This window comes from Haliaeetus leucocephalus, unplaced genomic scaffold, assembly GCF_000737465.1.
Source record: "Haliaeetus leucocephalus isolate CR32 unplaced genomic scaffold, Haliaeetus_leucocephalus-4.0 Scaffold932, whole genome shotgun sequence".
NCBI lineage: Eukaryota > Metazoa > Chordata > Aves > Accipitriformes > Accipitridae > Haliaeetus > Haliaeetus leucocephalus.
In genome coordinates this window covers 6,301,246-6,317,589 of record NW_010973368.1, presented here as the reverse complement: position 1 = coordinate 6,317,589, position 16,344 = coordinate 6,301,246, and the positions used below count along the sequence as shown (strand labels likewise).

General features: G+C 41.5%; 1 protein-coding gene across 9 annotated transcripts in view; it reads right to left on the bottom strand.

The window, feature by feature from the left end:
* Positions 1–14,312: 14,312 nt before the first annotated feature.
* The window catches only part of NRXN3 (neurexin 3), a 984,457-nt gene continuing 982,425 nt past the window's right edge, over positions 14,313–16,344 (bottom strand). For 5 of the 9 annotated variants that reach the window (XM_010583781.1, XM_010583780.1, XM_010583782.1 and 2 more), the window contains one exon: positions 14,313–15,629. In XM_010583781.1, coding sequence (XP_010582083.1) covers positions 14,704–15,629 — 926 coding nt within the window. In that variant the 3' untranslated portion in view covers positions 14,313–14,703. The remainder of the gene's footprint in view (positions 15,630–16,344) is intronic. The other 4 variants (XM_010583786.1, XM_010583785.1, XM_010583789.1 and 1 more) reach the window with 1 other exon arrangement.

Genomic DNA, 16,344 nt, shown 5'->3' with positions numbered 1-16,344 from the left:
CTAGACTTGATGCCCCTCATCCTTTCACCAGTCCAGAGAAATCTGATGTTAGACAGTGTCACGTGCCAATTCTAGCTGCAGTGTCTATACTTGAAAGCAAACAAAAACCCAAAACACCCCCCCACACACCTCTCTATTACACTGCTAAAGTGCATTGTCTTTGGCTGAACTGTGAGACGAGATCCAGACAAAAACATCTATTAACATTCTGAAGGCACATTTGTTAACTGCAGAACTATTTAACTCAGTGCTTTGTCTAAATTCTGTTTATACAAATTACACTGTTTCCCTAATCACCTGGGGTACTTCACAAGGAAGACTTCCTACTTTTCTGCACCAAACTGCCAGGTATTACTTAGAAAAACTTCACACCAAACTTGTTTTGCTTTGGAAGATGTTCAGGCTAAATGGCCTTTATTTAAAACTGCTCCAGTGAGCCCACCTGTGGGCCTTATGGTGCCAGGACCCTTGTTTCTTTCTTAGATCATATTTGATATGGTGGAAAACTTGTGAGAATAGCTTGTGTTTTTCTAGCACTTGAAGCACATTCAGGCTGAATTTAGTCATTAACCTGAACCCCAGGCTTGCCTATATCTACTATGGAGGTGCAGATGGACAGCTCATTCCAACATTCACAGGGCTGTTATGTTAAACAGGGGCTGCTGGGCTGGGGGGGATGGGGTGTGTGTGTCAAGGCAGATCTGTTTATACAGCTTGCAATATGCATCATTGCCCTCTACCTTGGATCCCTTGGCTTCAGGCAGGGGTGAGGTGTTCTCTTTCTACTTGTGTTTGCTGACTTATGCAAACTTAACTAAGATTCTTGAGTTATTAAGTTAATTTCAGCATAATTGTCCTGATTTCTAGGTGTGGCGGAAAAGGACTTAACTGCAAGGTTCAAGCAAAAAACTTATTTGAACTTCACTTACAGACTTAACATGCCACTATTGCAGGCTTTACAGATACAACGGAGGAATGTACTATTGCAGGTTTTACAGATACAATGGAGGAATGCACTATTGCAATTTTTTAAGGCAAGAATAGTACATTATTACAACCACAAGTGATTCACAGACAACCACAAAGGCATTTACAAACTTAAAGCATAAACAATATTCACTTACCCCTCCAGCTAAGGGCTCTCAATCCCAGGGAAGTTACCTTGACCGGCATCCCGATCAAGGGGGGGCGGGGGGGGAAGAGTTTCCTTCGCAAGCCAACTGCATGGTTAGAGAAGTGACTCCCCCCATTTCCAACCTGAATCTTAGAGTTTTTATTCCCTGACTTGTGGAATGGTGTGTATGTCTATGTCTGAGTGGATTATGATATATGCCTAAATGGATTATGTATATCTGAGTGGAGTTTCCCCTTATCTTTCCTTCATTGGTCTGTGGTTGTTTGAATACACAAGGTTGTCATTTGAAACTGAAGCTGAAACCCTTCAGGTTTTGGGGTTTTTTTTACCTTGCTTCCTCAGCAACTGGATAGTGGTTGGATTGAGACTCACGGCATACTATTTGTTAAGGGATTTCAAGGCTCAGTTCAGGTTTTGGTTCTCTGAATGGTGCAGCCACTGCCCTGTTTACTTTAGGGTTTATCAGACAACCCAGGGCTAAGCTGTCTACACAGCTCCCTGTGAGTCATCTCTGCAGAGAGACAGGGCCTCAAGGCAACCCAAGGCTGGGTCACTTTTGTAACCCCTCCATGAGTCGCCTGTGTGCACTAGATATGGTGAAACTCGTTTGTGAACTATGAGCTGGACAATCCACACACTAGGTAAGAAACTCAAGCACCAAGGCAGACCCTGCAGTGATTAGCTTATATTTAGCAGAATGCTGAAGTCTCTCTTGCTTGAGGGACATACAAACCCAGAGTCCCAGCACTTGCATCACTGAACTGTAGACTACACAGGGGAAGATGTTTTCTAGCCTTCATTTTGAAACAGAACTACTGTGGAGCAAAGAGTGCATAGGGTTACAAGGCCAATTTCTTTGAGGCCACTGAAGTAGCGGTGAGAGGACCTGATCTCCAATTCCTGGCCTAGAGATGTCTCTTACATCAAATAGTTGCTGGATAAAATACAGAACAATTCAAGGAGTAAAGACCAGATGACAGACAACAGGTCAGCAACAAAACCACTTCAAGACCTTCCTAAACATGGGAATCATCAGACATCTATGCAAAAGTCAGGCACCACAAATGGCATTCTGGCATTTAAAACACTAGCTTTGAAGTATGGCCTGGATGAGCAGACAGTGAGGTGGATTGAAAACTGGCTGAACGGCTGGGCCCAGAGGGTGGTGATCAGTGGCACAAAGTCTAGCTGGAGGCCAGTGACTAGCAGTGAACCCTAGGGGTTCAATACTGGGTCCAGTCCTATTCAACATCTTCATTAATGATGTGGATGATGGGTCAGTGTACCCTCAGCAAGTTTGCTGATGACACAGAACTGGGATGAGCGGCAGATGCACCAGAGGGTGATACTGCCATCTGGAGGGACCTCAACAGGCTGGAGAAATGGGCCAACAGGAACCTCATGAAGCTCAACATGAAGTGCAAAGTCCTGCACTGGCAGAGGAACAGCCCCAGGTACCAGTATATGCTGGGGGCCAACGAGCTGGAAAGCAGCTTTGCAGAGAAGGACTCGGGATCATGTGGGACACCAAGTTGAACATCAGCCAGCAATGTGCCCTTGCTGCAAAGAAGGCTAATGGTATCCTGGGCTGCATTAGCAGGAGTGTTGCCTGCAGGCTGCGGGCAGTGATCCTTCTTCCCCTCTGCTCAGCACTGGTAAAGGCACACCTGGAGTATTGGGTCCAGCTCTAGGCTCCCCAGACATGAACACACTAGAGAAAGTCCAGCAAACGGCCACAAAGATGATGAAGGGACTGGAGCATCTCTCCTATGAGGAAAGGCTAAAAGAGAGCTGTTCAGCCTGGAGAAGAGAAGGCTTGGGGGATCTTATCAATGTACATAAATACCTGAAGCGAGGGTGTAAAGAAGATGGAGCCATGCTCTTTTCAGTGACAGGACAGGACAAGCCAGTGGCCTCTCATCTGAATTCAGACCATACTTATCAGACTGGGCTCTGTAGGGTGTTTTAAGGTGTTTAGTTGCAGGAGATCCTAGGCTATGCATGTCAGGCTCAGGAAGAACATATAGCTATTGTGGCACCGAGGCCAGCCAAGATTGCAGAACATCAGCTCTGCTGTAAAGGGAAATTCAACTTCACAGCAAGTGGCTGGCTTGGATTCCACACACACACCCTCCCACACACACCCATGCTCTTGGTTAGAGGCACCTGTTTTATACACTTGACAACTTAAAGAAAAATTGTGCTAAATGAGCTCAAAAGTCTCATACTGGGCTCTAAGGGCACAGTTGGCATTCCTGCAGAAAAGTATGTTCTGGGCTAAGACCCCAGATTTCCTTCCCTCCCAACCTCAACTACTTTAACCAGGAGATGATTCAGCCTCTAACCCATTTGTCACTCTCTATTCCTACCTGAACAAGCTTATAGCAAAAGTTTTGTGCTAATTCCTGGCAGCAAGTCCTGAGATCTGAATGCTGACAATGCTTTTAAGGGATAGCCCAGCTACACAGGTGTATCAAGATGTCTTTGGAGATTTATCTTGGATACGGAAAATAGGATAGGCTGGGAATCTGGGCTGACCCATTTAGGGAATGGAAAAGAATTTGTGATTGAGAGATGCACATACAGGGATATAAGCATAGTTCTGTATTTTAATGCGAATGAGTAAACAGTCAGCACTATAATAATCTCTAAGGCATTTGATCCCAATAAACCATCTTAATCCTTAGGGCTATTCTGGCAGTAAGAGATAACTGCACAGAAGCAGAAATGTTCTTAGCATAAAACTCACATATCTATGTTTACTGTGTGTGTTAGATGGTTTCAGACTCTCCTCCCCTCCTTCCCAACACTGATGAGCATTTCATCTGCACAGTCTGCCAGCTCCCTATTTCGCTAATAAAAGCCTTTTAATTTGGATTTTTATTGTTGCCAGCAAGGGTCAAGACAAAAGGAAAATCAAACCATAGAGAAATGCTTGGGACTGATGCTTCTCTATTGGCATGCCCTCTGCTTCAATAAAGTTTCGCTACAGATAAAATTTTCTTTTTTTTTTTAGTAGCCATATATGTGGTCCTGTGCTTTGTGGGAGAATGCATTTCCACAGCTCTGCACTTAAAAAGGCTCTGAACTAAATGCTTTTGTGGCTATTGTCTCCTGGTTGCTGCATTGTCTTCATTGTTGTCTGCATTGCAGACAAAGAGCTACGGCTCAAAAATGCAGAGGCAGTGAAATGCTAGAAGTTATTTAATTAATTGTCATGACTAAAGACTGAATGATGCTTCTGAGTTGGTGAGGGCAAGAGCACATCCTACCTCCAAAACCAGATAGTGCCGCTGCAGGTTATGTCACCACATCATGTTTGCACCTCTCAGCCAAAGACTTCAGTTAAAGCAGACCATTGCTGAACTACAGCCCACCTGCTAGTGAAGGCACAGGGCTGTGATTTTTCTTTTTTTTTCTTTTTTTTTTTTTTTTTAATAATCTTCAAGCTAGCACTTGCTCGTCTGCTCTTGGAGTCCTGGCACCTAAAGACACTTCAGCCCTGTCTGGTATCTCCTGAGGATACTACACTGACACTTTGTCGTCAGCGCAGAAATGTAGTACCTGCTGCTACAGGTCTTGTGCTAGTGCTCTTCTGGTCTAAACTGTGAGGCAGAAATGAAACTGGGACTATTACTTATAGTTTAGAAATCTCCTGAATAAAGACGAAAATTGCTCTATAGGTTTTTTTCATTGATCAGTTAGTTTGCAAAAATCTATTATTGGTTAGGTGAGTACCAGGTTTTGACTCAGCTCAAGGTTGCTTGCTATGTAAGTTGAAGCCAATTTTTTTTTCCCCCCACAAATGACAATATTGCTTGGGGTAAGACTCTTTAGCACAAATGTTGCCACATAATGGCATTAAAATAATACACCTGAATTTGTGTTGTAGAACCTAGTTATGCATTTATGTTTTGAATACTTCAAGGCCTGGACCTGGGATTTGAGTTCCCCCCACAGTTATGCAAATGGCAGTATTGAACATGACAGCAAAAGCATTAACCTGACTGGGAACTCCTCTAAGTGGGGCAAAACAACCATTTTGCATCTGTGTTTCACATTTAGGCATAGCTTTAAATTGCTTTTTGAAACAAGCATCTCTAGTTCTGCTTCATATTGTTTGACAAGGGCTTTTCAGACTTTTAGCTTAGACAAAGCTATGAGAGATAATTGCACAGGTAGCACTGTAACAAATGGCCCTTAGCATGTGGGATACATTACGTCATACTATTGGTTGGGAAGTTGTGGAGGAAAGTACGGAACCTTTAATTTATGTGAGGAAATCCAGGCATGGGACTGCAGTTGGCTTCAGAATTGCACATACTTTTGCTTTACATCTTTTGGTGGTGACTTTGTTCTGTAGTCATTGCACTGCTGAGCTTCATTAAAGTGCTGCTGCAATGCACTCTGAAATCAGTGGCAAAGCATTTCTTGACTTAAGTGGTAAGTGCTCAAGCTGCAACATATCTTAGTGATAAACAGTAAAGTACTATGTCTGGTATATCCATCCTGTATGTGTATGTTTAGTGCAACAGCTCAGTATGTGTATGTTAAATGCACCAGTCCAGTTGACGGGCTGGGCTTACATTTGTCCAGATACACAGGATATGCAATTTATTTTTGTTCCATTGTTCAAATAAAATGGGTCAATGAGAAAGCAATAATATGAAGTGCAATCAGGTAAGAAAAATGAGAGTTTTAAATCTGTTTATGGGTCCCTTTCTGTAGAAGAAATCTTGACATTATGGTCACTGAAAATGAGTCCTGTTTTTGAGGGCCCAGAAATCTCAGGAGAACTGAGAAGCCTAGGCTTTTAAGAGTTTATTATACACGCAATCCTTGTGTTAGCAAGGCTTTGAAGGAGTAGAAACAGCCCTCCAAAAAATTCCCTTGTTACCAAGTAAGCTTTTACAATGCATACCATCATTATTTTTCTTCATGATCATAATGTGGCTAATATTTTAAAAAATTAGTGAACTAATTTAAAAAGCAAAAAGCAAAACTTGCAGCGATTTATGGAATGGGAGCACTCTCTGTTTACTGTCAGGGAAGCTTTGCCATCAGCTTCAAAGGAAGTCGTAGTAGGTTCTGAATGTTTGTAATAGTTATAACCCAATTTATCCAGATAACAAGATCTTTGTTAGCTAAAATCTTGGCAGCACTGGCAGCACTATGCACTTCAGTGCAGACTGTGAAAGATAACATCAACTTCAACTCCCATTGACCCAGGAGTCGAAGGGCTGTAGTATAGCATTTAGTCTTACTTCCTATAATTAGATGTAATAAAATTGTGTTATCATTGATGCTATCACAATTGGTATAAAAAGTTGTTTATACAAAATGTTACAGATGCAGGCCGTGATTTTCTGCAGGAGTTCACAGACAGTGTAACTAGACACCGGCAGACCAGAAGTTGCTTTGGATGTTCAAATGCATGCATGTGCCTATGTCTTTACCAGTATGTATAAAACCAGGACATCTTAAACAGTTGATAACCTAATACATTCCATTTTAAAATGGTTCTTTCTTAGTTTAAAAGGGTTTTATTGTCTTCTTAGAAGCTCCTGTGTTTCCACCATTTGATCTAAGTTTTTGAATTCTGACAGCCAGCTCTTGATTTGGAGAAGCTAAAGTTAATGGGAGGACTGGATGTATTCTACCTCTGGCAGCACCACAGTGTACTTTGGAGGCATGAGTAAAGAGCGGGGGGGGCTCCAGAAGCTTTGAGGACTAATCTTGTTACAACCATGGATTTTTCTATATAACCACAGGCAAGTCTCTTTGTCTTAGTTTCCATCCTTGCACAGGGGAGATATTAGTATCAGCTCACAAGGGAACTATGGATATAAATTAACATTTGTGACTCAGGGAACAGGCAGAAAGGAATAATCATCAAACGTATGATGTGGAAGTAGTGGCAGAGATCAAATACTTAGAGAGTTCCAATAGACCTACCGAAAGAGTGTCCTGGTCTCCGTGCCTGGGTGAGGTTGGGATTCTGGGGGAGAAAAGAGTGGTGCAAGTAAAAATCTAGCTCATAATGCATGTGGAGAAAAGGGCTCGATTCAAATTACAAAAATACTCTTAGCCTTGGCACAGCTTAACTCGTGCATTCTTGGCTTTGGAAATCAAAATCCTGTTCTTCACCTGCTGCTTTACTGGGTGCATGGCTGTGCGCTGCATGCAGGCTCTGTCTCTCCCTCTTCATTTGCTCTTACAAATAGCCCTTGGAAACTGTTCCTCAGAAGGGGGTTCCTCATCACCCTGCAAATGATTCTTCCATTTACCGCTTTACCCACTCTACTAAAGACTTGCTGTTACCACCACTTGGTAGTACTTACTGAAAATTACTGGGCCAAGCTATAAGACTGAGAACTGTGAAGACTATCATCTGAACCAAAGTCATCATTCAGATACCATTACTGATGGTTTTCAGAGCCTTCACTTTTCCCATTTCCACTTTTGTTTTCATGGTGTGATTCAGTCCTGTTTTGTGGTCCAGTGTTTTAACACTTTATGTAACTACCCTTGAAATCCAAATTCTCTCTGAGTGAATTTTTTCATAGTGTTCCAAAGGTTTTGGCAGCATTATTAAATATATCTATATTTTTTTTAAAAATATTTTCCAGTGAGTTTAATTCTCCATGTGTGCCAGCCAAAGCTGTTAGGCATAGTGCCCAGCTTACAAGCCTTTGAAGAAAAGTGTGCCTAAGGTTTTCCCAGCTGCTTCCTTAGGATTTTGCTGACTCCATGTGGACATTGCCCCTTGGTTGTCTTCTGTGAAGAGGCAAACAAAAGAGATGCATGGAGTGGTAGATGAAAACTCTTGCTGAGTGGCTTTAAGCTGTGCTTGGTGGTAGGAGTACAGGTTTGTTCTTCTATTGGATTTGTACAAGGTATGGAACCGTGTGCAACTTTTTTTTTTTTGTCTGCTTCAGTTGAATTTAAGGGAACAACATGCTCATGCAGCTCCATCCTAGTATATTGAAATGGACTTCTCTCCAGGTAATTTGCAGCAGACCTGAACTATCTCTCATTTTGACTCCCACCCTGAAGGCAGCAGAGTTCTGTAAACCTCACGTAAGGGAGAAAGAGCAGAATGTTGTCCACCACTTGCCTACCCCACTTGGTACTGCAAAAGCCCAAGCAATTAACACTAGCTAATTAACTTTATCTGACTATTACACTGAAATGGACTCAGTTTTTAAAGGTATTTATGTAGCTGATTTCCCCTCTTTTCAGTAAGAATTACCCACCTTAATACTTTAAATACTAAGCCCTTTTTCAGCTATATGCAGTCCAACATAATCTCTTGCGCATGTGTGCTCTGTTCCTCTCTCATGCAAGCCATGTGCCCAAATTATAAACATCGAATCCCTGCAGACCAGCCATTTACTGAAGGTTTACCTTGAATGGCACCATATTTGCTGGTCTGTGAAAGACAGCATGAACAGGGTCTCCAGAGAAAGGGGGTTATGAGGACCATCTGCGGACAGACAGGAGATACTGCACTGTGCAACATGTATGGTCTGAACAGAAACCAGAGTGCTATATGTAAGGCAATGTTTTACCAAATTGAAGAAGAGGTTGTAATTTTGTCTCTTAACCCAACAAATGTTGCTACCGTAGGGAAACTTTCTCCAAGAAGGAGTAAGAGTCAGTCAAGACCTCACACCCCAACCTCCTACATTTATCATGACACCCCTGGTTGCAATACTTCATTACCACCTTGGCAAATGTGCTCTCAGAGCCCAGCCAGGGTCCCATCCAGGGAGCTGAACAGCAGGCAATAATAGTCTTTCTTCTCGTGCTAGTGTCTCTGCTCAGCCAATAAGATTCTGTGATGCTGACAGCTGGAAGGCAAGTTGTGTTGCTTTTCCGTCTCTTTGTCACCGCTTGTATGTGGGGAGGGAAAGCTAATGATTTGTTCTACCATATGAGAAACATCTTCTAGGGAGCCAGTGCCAACCTTGGCAGCTAGGTACGATGTATGATAAAATGGGAACAGCTGCACGTAACTGTCTGTATGTGCTCATAGGGCACCTGACAGGACTTTGTGATCTTGCATGCACCTTCCAGACTGGCAGCTTTAAAAACTGCATCTCCATAAAAGTAACATGCTTAGCTTTGGCTTTAAGTGTCAAGTCACATCCATTAATTATAATTAATGTGTCTTTGCCTTCCTTGGGAGTCATCACCACCTTATGACTGAAGATACTTCCACTATGGAATTGCGGGGCGGGGGGGGGAATATTTGTTTTTTAATCATTATCACAAAACTGTCTGATCAATATTTTCTCACTTCTTGGGGAAAAAAAGCAGCCAGGCACAGCAACTGCAGAGGGGATCAGCATCTCTGTCCTCCCTCCCAGCCCAGAGGCATGGACAGAAGTATCTGGAAAAGGAACCAGCATCAAAGCTGCTTCTCACTAGTCCTTTCCTGCAACATGAGGACTGGGAAGACTAGAGCCCCTAAGTGCTCAGATCTTCATGATGTGGCTCAGCACTTGTAAGGAGCCTCTGCAACTGTGCAATAACCAGAGATGTGCTGAACAGTTTTGGGAAGAGTAGAACTAGGCATCTAAGACGGGGATCTTCAAGAAGTGATACAATTAAGTGGGATGTTGCTTACCAGTACAAAATGCTGAGAAGAGGAGCAAGTGCTAAGCCCTGGTCCTTGAAAAGAGCTATATCCCTAGCTCAGAGATAGTGGTAAGGCCATTGTGTCTGCTCCACATTTTGCAGATACTGGAGTGAGTCCAGCAAAGGGCCACGAAGATGAATAAGAGATTGCAGCACCTGTTGTACAAGGAGAGGCTTAAAGAGCTGGGACTGCTCAGCCTGGAGAACCGAAGGCTTAGGGGGAATCTTATCAATATGTATAAACACCTGAAGGAAGGTTGTAAAGGGAGGGAGCCAGGCTCTTCTCAGTGCTACCCAGAAAAAGGGTAAGAGGGAACGGGAACAAATTAAGAAACGTTAAATTTCATCTGTCCACAATAAAAATTGTTTACAATGATGGTGGTCAGACTAGATAGAACAGGTTGCCCAGAGAGGCTGGTGGAGATATTAAAAACCTGACTGGACACAATCCTGGGCAACTTTCTGTAGCTGACCCTGCTTTGGGGAGGTAGTGCTTGGACTAGATGATCTTCAGAGGTCCCTTTCAACCTCAACAAATCTATGATTCTGTGATCAGCCAAAGACACACAATAATCCCAAGTCTTTCAGACAACAATGAAATCTCCTTTCTGACACTTTTATTTAGCCTAAGTAATAAAATGGGCATTAGGTGACAGAGAAAATGAAAAAAAGAGTGACTATAGGCAGAGGGTTAGGGTAAATCAGTTGAAATTCCTTGCTTCATGTAATTTTTCATAATGATATGAAGTATAACAGGTTTTGAGAAAAGCACTGAGAAAAAAAAAAATTCTTTTCTCAGAACACCAACTGCTTGGTGATAAGGCAATTTTCTGCAATATTAAAAGAGGCAATTAAGTTCAGACCTAGATCTACGTGCCAGCTGACCGCTCCTGTACTGGGAATATTAGGCACCAGTCATCACTGAGGAATTTCATGATTTTGGGAAAGAAATAAGAGTGGAGTTTAGACCAGAACCTGTGGGTTTGATACTTGTGAGGATCTGTAAGGTATTAGAACATGATTCACAAAAGAACTGAAAACAGTAAAATTTAAAAAACCTTCACATGTACATACACATACATAGTCTCACCCATGCAAACACGTGAGCAAAAACAATGAAGAATAATCACAGGGAATACCTGAACAATCAGTTTATCCTGAGTCTAATTTGGTTGTAAGTGAAACCTGTGGAAAATACTGCTTAAAAGAGCTGTGGATTCTGCCGGGGGGGGGAGAAAAAAAAGAAAAAAAGAAAAAAAAGACAAAAAAAAGGAAGAAAAAAAGAAAAAAAAGACAAAAAAAAGGAAGAAAAAAAAAGATGAAGTCATCCTTGGTTGAAAAATGAAAGGGCTGTGAAACACTCATTTGGCTGACCTCCAGATGCCTCTAAACAGTCAAATCTTGCAGGTAGCTTGGGAAGAATCAATTTGAAAAAAACTACTACTGTGAACTGAAGTTCTGCAGAACTTGCTAAAGACAGACAGGATATTGGCAATTTTGCATGGTGGCCAGAATCATAATAGACTATAATGCCCAGTATGACAACAAGGGGCAGGCAGCAGATACAATTGGGGTTTTGGGAACCTCAGACCCTACCTGCAATGAAGTGAACACTCAGACCATATACTTTAGGTACCTAAGTCTGATCCATAGTACTCGGGTAAGTAAACTATGTTCCTTAGGTAGTGCATGGAAAGTCATAGATAAATTCAGAGGACCTAAGTTAGATCCTCATATAAAATGATGTGAACGCTTTTCTGTATCATATTGGCTAGCCAAATCCCCAAAAGGATTCAGCTGCTGCAGCGCATCAGACAGACTCCTGGCCACAGAAGAGGAACCCAGAATCCCATAAATGTCACGGGAAGAGCCACACACTTCAAAGGGAGACTGAAAACAGGCAGCACATTAGAAAGGGCATACTAAGTCAATGCCCTAGGTATGCTTTTGTCTGAGGTCACTGAAACCTGTATTCCAGAGAACTGCTCTTTACCCCACTGAGGTGGTGGTGGTGGTGGACAAAGGGTTGGGAGTGGTGTGAGGTAGACCCCACACTCAAGTTGAATTTACGTCCCTGCAAAGGAAAGAATTAAGATTCATTGGACTAATGAAAGAATGCAAACATGAACATGATTCTGTAATCTGGTGGCTAGACACTCCTGTGAGATGGGGGATACCTGCTTCACAGACTACTTTTCACCTTTAAAGGTCTGGAATTTCCCTGAAGTCTTTCAGAAATAAAAACCCAGCAACATCGAGGGCTTTGGGAAGAACATTTTATTGCTAAGCATATCTTTAAACAAAATGCAAATACGAAAGAAAAAGAATCAAAAAGAAAGAAGAAAAAGAAAGGGGAAAAAAGCAATAACATCACGATAACTGAAATAAAAATTCTTAAGGTTGTCCATAAAGCAACAGGGATATGGTAGAAGCCCACATACAGAAATGCACATGTTCCCAAAAACTGTCCAATAGAAACTTACACAAAAAAGGAAAGTGTAAATCTTTTTCCCTTAACTTAAAAAAGGAAAGCAAAAAGGAAAGGAAGAAAGAAAGCAGGAAATCATTTCACAAGACTCCAAGACTCCAAGAACAGCAATCTTTTACAGACATCAAGATATAATCAACTTTATATAGTTTCGGCCAGTTAAGTCATCTAAAATCGTGCTTTCATACCTTTTTAAAACCTGTCTTTTTTTTTCTTTTTAGTATAAAAAATAAAAAAGGAAAAAAAAGCTCAACCTCGCACACACGCACACGCACCACACACACGCACACATACACGCACTGAAAATATTTGTTAACATGAAAGCATCTTCTCCAAATGTTTGAGAAGGCTGTTTTTTTAAATTTAAGTAAGTTCCCATGTGCGTGTGTGTATTTGATGACACTTCAAAGTCAAATATTCATGCGACTTATAAACACCAGCAAGAGTAGATTTCTAAACCTAAACAGCTGATTAGTTTTCATCCGTATACAGAAAAAGTGTACATGTCTGATATTCCAGAGTTCTCAATCCATCTTGTTTTTTGTTGTTTTCCTCTCTGTCTCTCTCTCCCTCATTTGCTTTTTTGCACATGATAGGCATGGCCGTCAAACCACCTGGCTATTGTTCTGTACAGTAAGATAATCCTTTTCACAATAATTGGGAAAATGTAGAAACCAAACAACCAAATTAAATAAGTTAAATAAAACCAAAAGACATTCCCAATTTAACCATAAAACAGTATATACACCATCAGGGTATCCATATAGAAATTATACTAGCAAAAAAAAATAGTAGTAAAATATGTAAACAAAATTTCAGATTTTTTTTTTTTGACACAGGTAACTGTGACAAAGCTAAAACACACACTCTCTTCACATTTTAAGGTTTGCTTTTGTTGTCTGTTTTGTTTTACTTTGTTCTTCAAGAACATTCTCATTCCACATTAAGACCATAACAGAACTTCTGTTCCAGTCGTCCCATCAAACATACCATGATAAATATATCTGTGTGTATATATATATATAATATTATTAAATTCCTTTTTCTTTATTATTTTTTGTGTGTCACAGCAGCTTTATTTATTTTCTTTTATATAAAAGAGAAGGAAAAGGGAGAATACGGCAAATGGAAAGACAGAGATGATTTGAAATGTCAAGCTACAAAATTAAAATATTACATATGCAGAACAGTTTTTATGTCAAAGAAACTATGTATTTTGCATTCTTTTACAAGTGTTTAGCTTTTCTGACATTTACGGGTCTTGTCACAAGTTGAACTCCACTGGTGTCTTTCTGATCTCTTTATTAAACTGATTTATTATTTTTTGCATGCATTGCAATCAGTCACAGAACCAGAACCCAGAGGAAGGCTCCTTTATTTTTGCATGGTATATTCAGCTCAGAATGGTTAGCCATTTTTTAAGCATTCTTTTTTGTCTTCAAATCCCTTTAACCACAGTTTGGCTGTGCTAATGCATACTAAGTGATATTCACAAATAAAGCCAATGATTGATCAGAGCAGACCCAAACCCATCTATTCTTCAGTTCAGTTGCAAATACTGGAGCCAGATCCAAGGGAACCAGCTTTCCATGATAATTTTCTTCAGCACCACCCATCAGACACTTTCACTGCGTTGTTAGCAAACAACTTACTGCAAGACAACGGATTCTAGAGACAACACAACCAGATATGCAGAGTAAACACCATGGGTAGCTTTTGAGTTCATATATGGCAACAGTCTCTCTTTATTTATTATGGATTATTTTTTCTCCGAGATTTCTTCTCATGTCCTGGTTCACCCCCACACCGCTCCTTTCCACCCTTCCCTCCCACACCCAAAAGTAACCAAAAAAAAAAAAACCCAACAAAAAACAACCCAAGAAACAAAACAAAACCAAAAAACCAACAATCTCCAAAATCATTTATTCCCCTCCTCCAATCTCGAAAAATTGTATGTATGCTGGACATGGCCAGATCAGTTTGTTCAATATTTTTTTGTTGTTTAATAATGTTTGCGTTTTTTTCTTTTTCCTTCTTTTTTTTTTAAATAAGTAAACTGAAAAATTATCGATACAGTCAGGGATCACGAACATTGTTAAAGACTCACTTGGAGATATGAAACAAGTAAGCCATGAAGTCTTCTACCTTTGCAGAAAGTTCAGCGGAGGAGGAGATTTGGAGACGTCCAAGTTCACTAACAGGGCAGAGCTGTGCGCGCCATCTCCAGAACGCTAAGTGTGCTTTATAATACATTAGGGCAGAGTTTGCTGACTCCAAGTGATGACTGAGACATTAACAGTCACTGCTGAATTTTTTTTTTTCCCAATACTTTTTCCCACAAACGATATCTCCCAATCTCACTCGCTGCAATGGTTCTGATATTTCAGTTAAATCTCATTAAGTATTTATATATTTATATATAAATAAGTATTCTTTTTTACACATAATACTCTTTGTCCTTGTTTTTCTGTTTCTTGTGGCCGCTCTTTGAGCTCTGCTGCTTCTCCTTCACGAGCGTGCCATTGCTCTGGGCTGAGTTGCTGATGTAGTTCCGCGTCTCGTCCACCTGATAGGACCCCTCGTCCCTGTTCCTGTACTTGTACATGGCATACAGGAGGATGAGGATGCAGAGGGCGGCAGCAGCCACAATGCCGACGACCATCCCCGTTGTGCTGCTCGACTCGCGGACCACCTCTGAGGCCCCCGGAACCCGTCTGATTCCCGGCTCCGTGGGGTTTGCTGTGGGCACATTACGGAACATGGGGGAAGTGATTAGCGGGCTCTTCAGCTTTGTGCTGTCTAGCTCATAGGCAGTGGGCAACGGAAGCAAGACTATGTCAGGCTGGGGTTTGAGCTCACGGTTATTCATTTTGCCGGCTGGCAATTTGGGCACCATCCCAGTCGAGGACGAAGCTGTGGAGCGGATCAGCTCAGGGGACAAAGACGTGGTAGTAGTCCTACCAGTTTCGGAGACTTTGTTAGGTCTAAAGTCCTTGGATTCCCACTTGGGTGCGTGTGCTTTGTAGCCACCTTCGAAGATTGAAGTGGAAAGACTCTTATCTGTTACCAAGGAGAAGGTGGTGTAAAAATCTTCATCATCAGTAGGGGGTAGGTTAGAGTCAAAGGTTTCCCCTGAGCCATACCCAGATATCACCAAGCCATCATCATCACAACCATCGCTGCCTTGGTCCGACAAGCAAGGTAACCCCGCCTCAGAGGTCATGGACAGGGAATCTTTGGTGGTCTCAATAATGGTGAGGAGGGGGCGAAAGGTAGGGGGAAGTGTAATGAAAGGTGCACGAGTAGCAATAGGAGGGATATCTAAAGGGTCTTCTACAAGTAGTGGGATAACTAATTCACCTCCTGGGATGGAAAAGAGAAAAAAAAGAAGATTAGTACATTTTAATGACGCAATGTACCATTTTCAATTCACTTAACTCAAGGGCAAGAGAGGATTTGGGCATTATGAAAAAGTGTCAGGGATCAGGTTTCTTGCCCTAACTACGCTACCAACATACTTTCCTGGGGTTGCCTTTCATTCTTCCCTCCCACTCTGCTTTGATGTTCATAAACTGCATGTTCCATTTCCTCCCTTTTAGCCTATGCTAGGTACGTACAGTGAAATACTCTGAATTTTTGGGGACCCAAAGTTTTTGATTTTTGAAGATACTCTCAAGTGACTCTGTGGACATCAATTTTTTTTTGGTAGTGATCTTTCTTAAGCATTTGGTTACAAGACTGTTTAAATTAATTATTTTAGACTTCCATAGAGCAATGTTCTCCTGGATGGATTTTACCACCCGTCTTGCCAGTTTTTCCTCCTCTGATTCTTTTAATTTAAAATAGCATTGGTATTTCTTCACTGACATTCAAGTCTGCTCACCTTCTGTAGCAGTTTATAAGGCCTTTCCCTAAGGCCTTTCCCATCCGTCCATTTCTTCTTGATTGTTGCCTGGTTTTTAAGCTGTGGGAAAGTTCACCGAAGTGAGGGATGGAGTACGAACCAAGTACTTACTGGGGTCCATGAAGGTACAGAGCTCTACTCAACACTTGTTCATCTCTTTTTAATCTTTCTTTA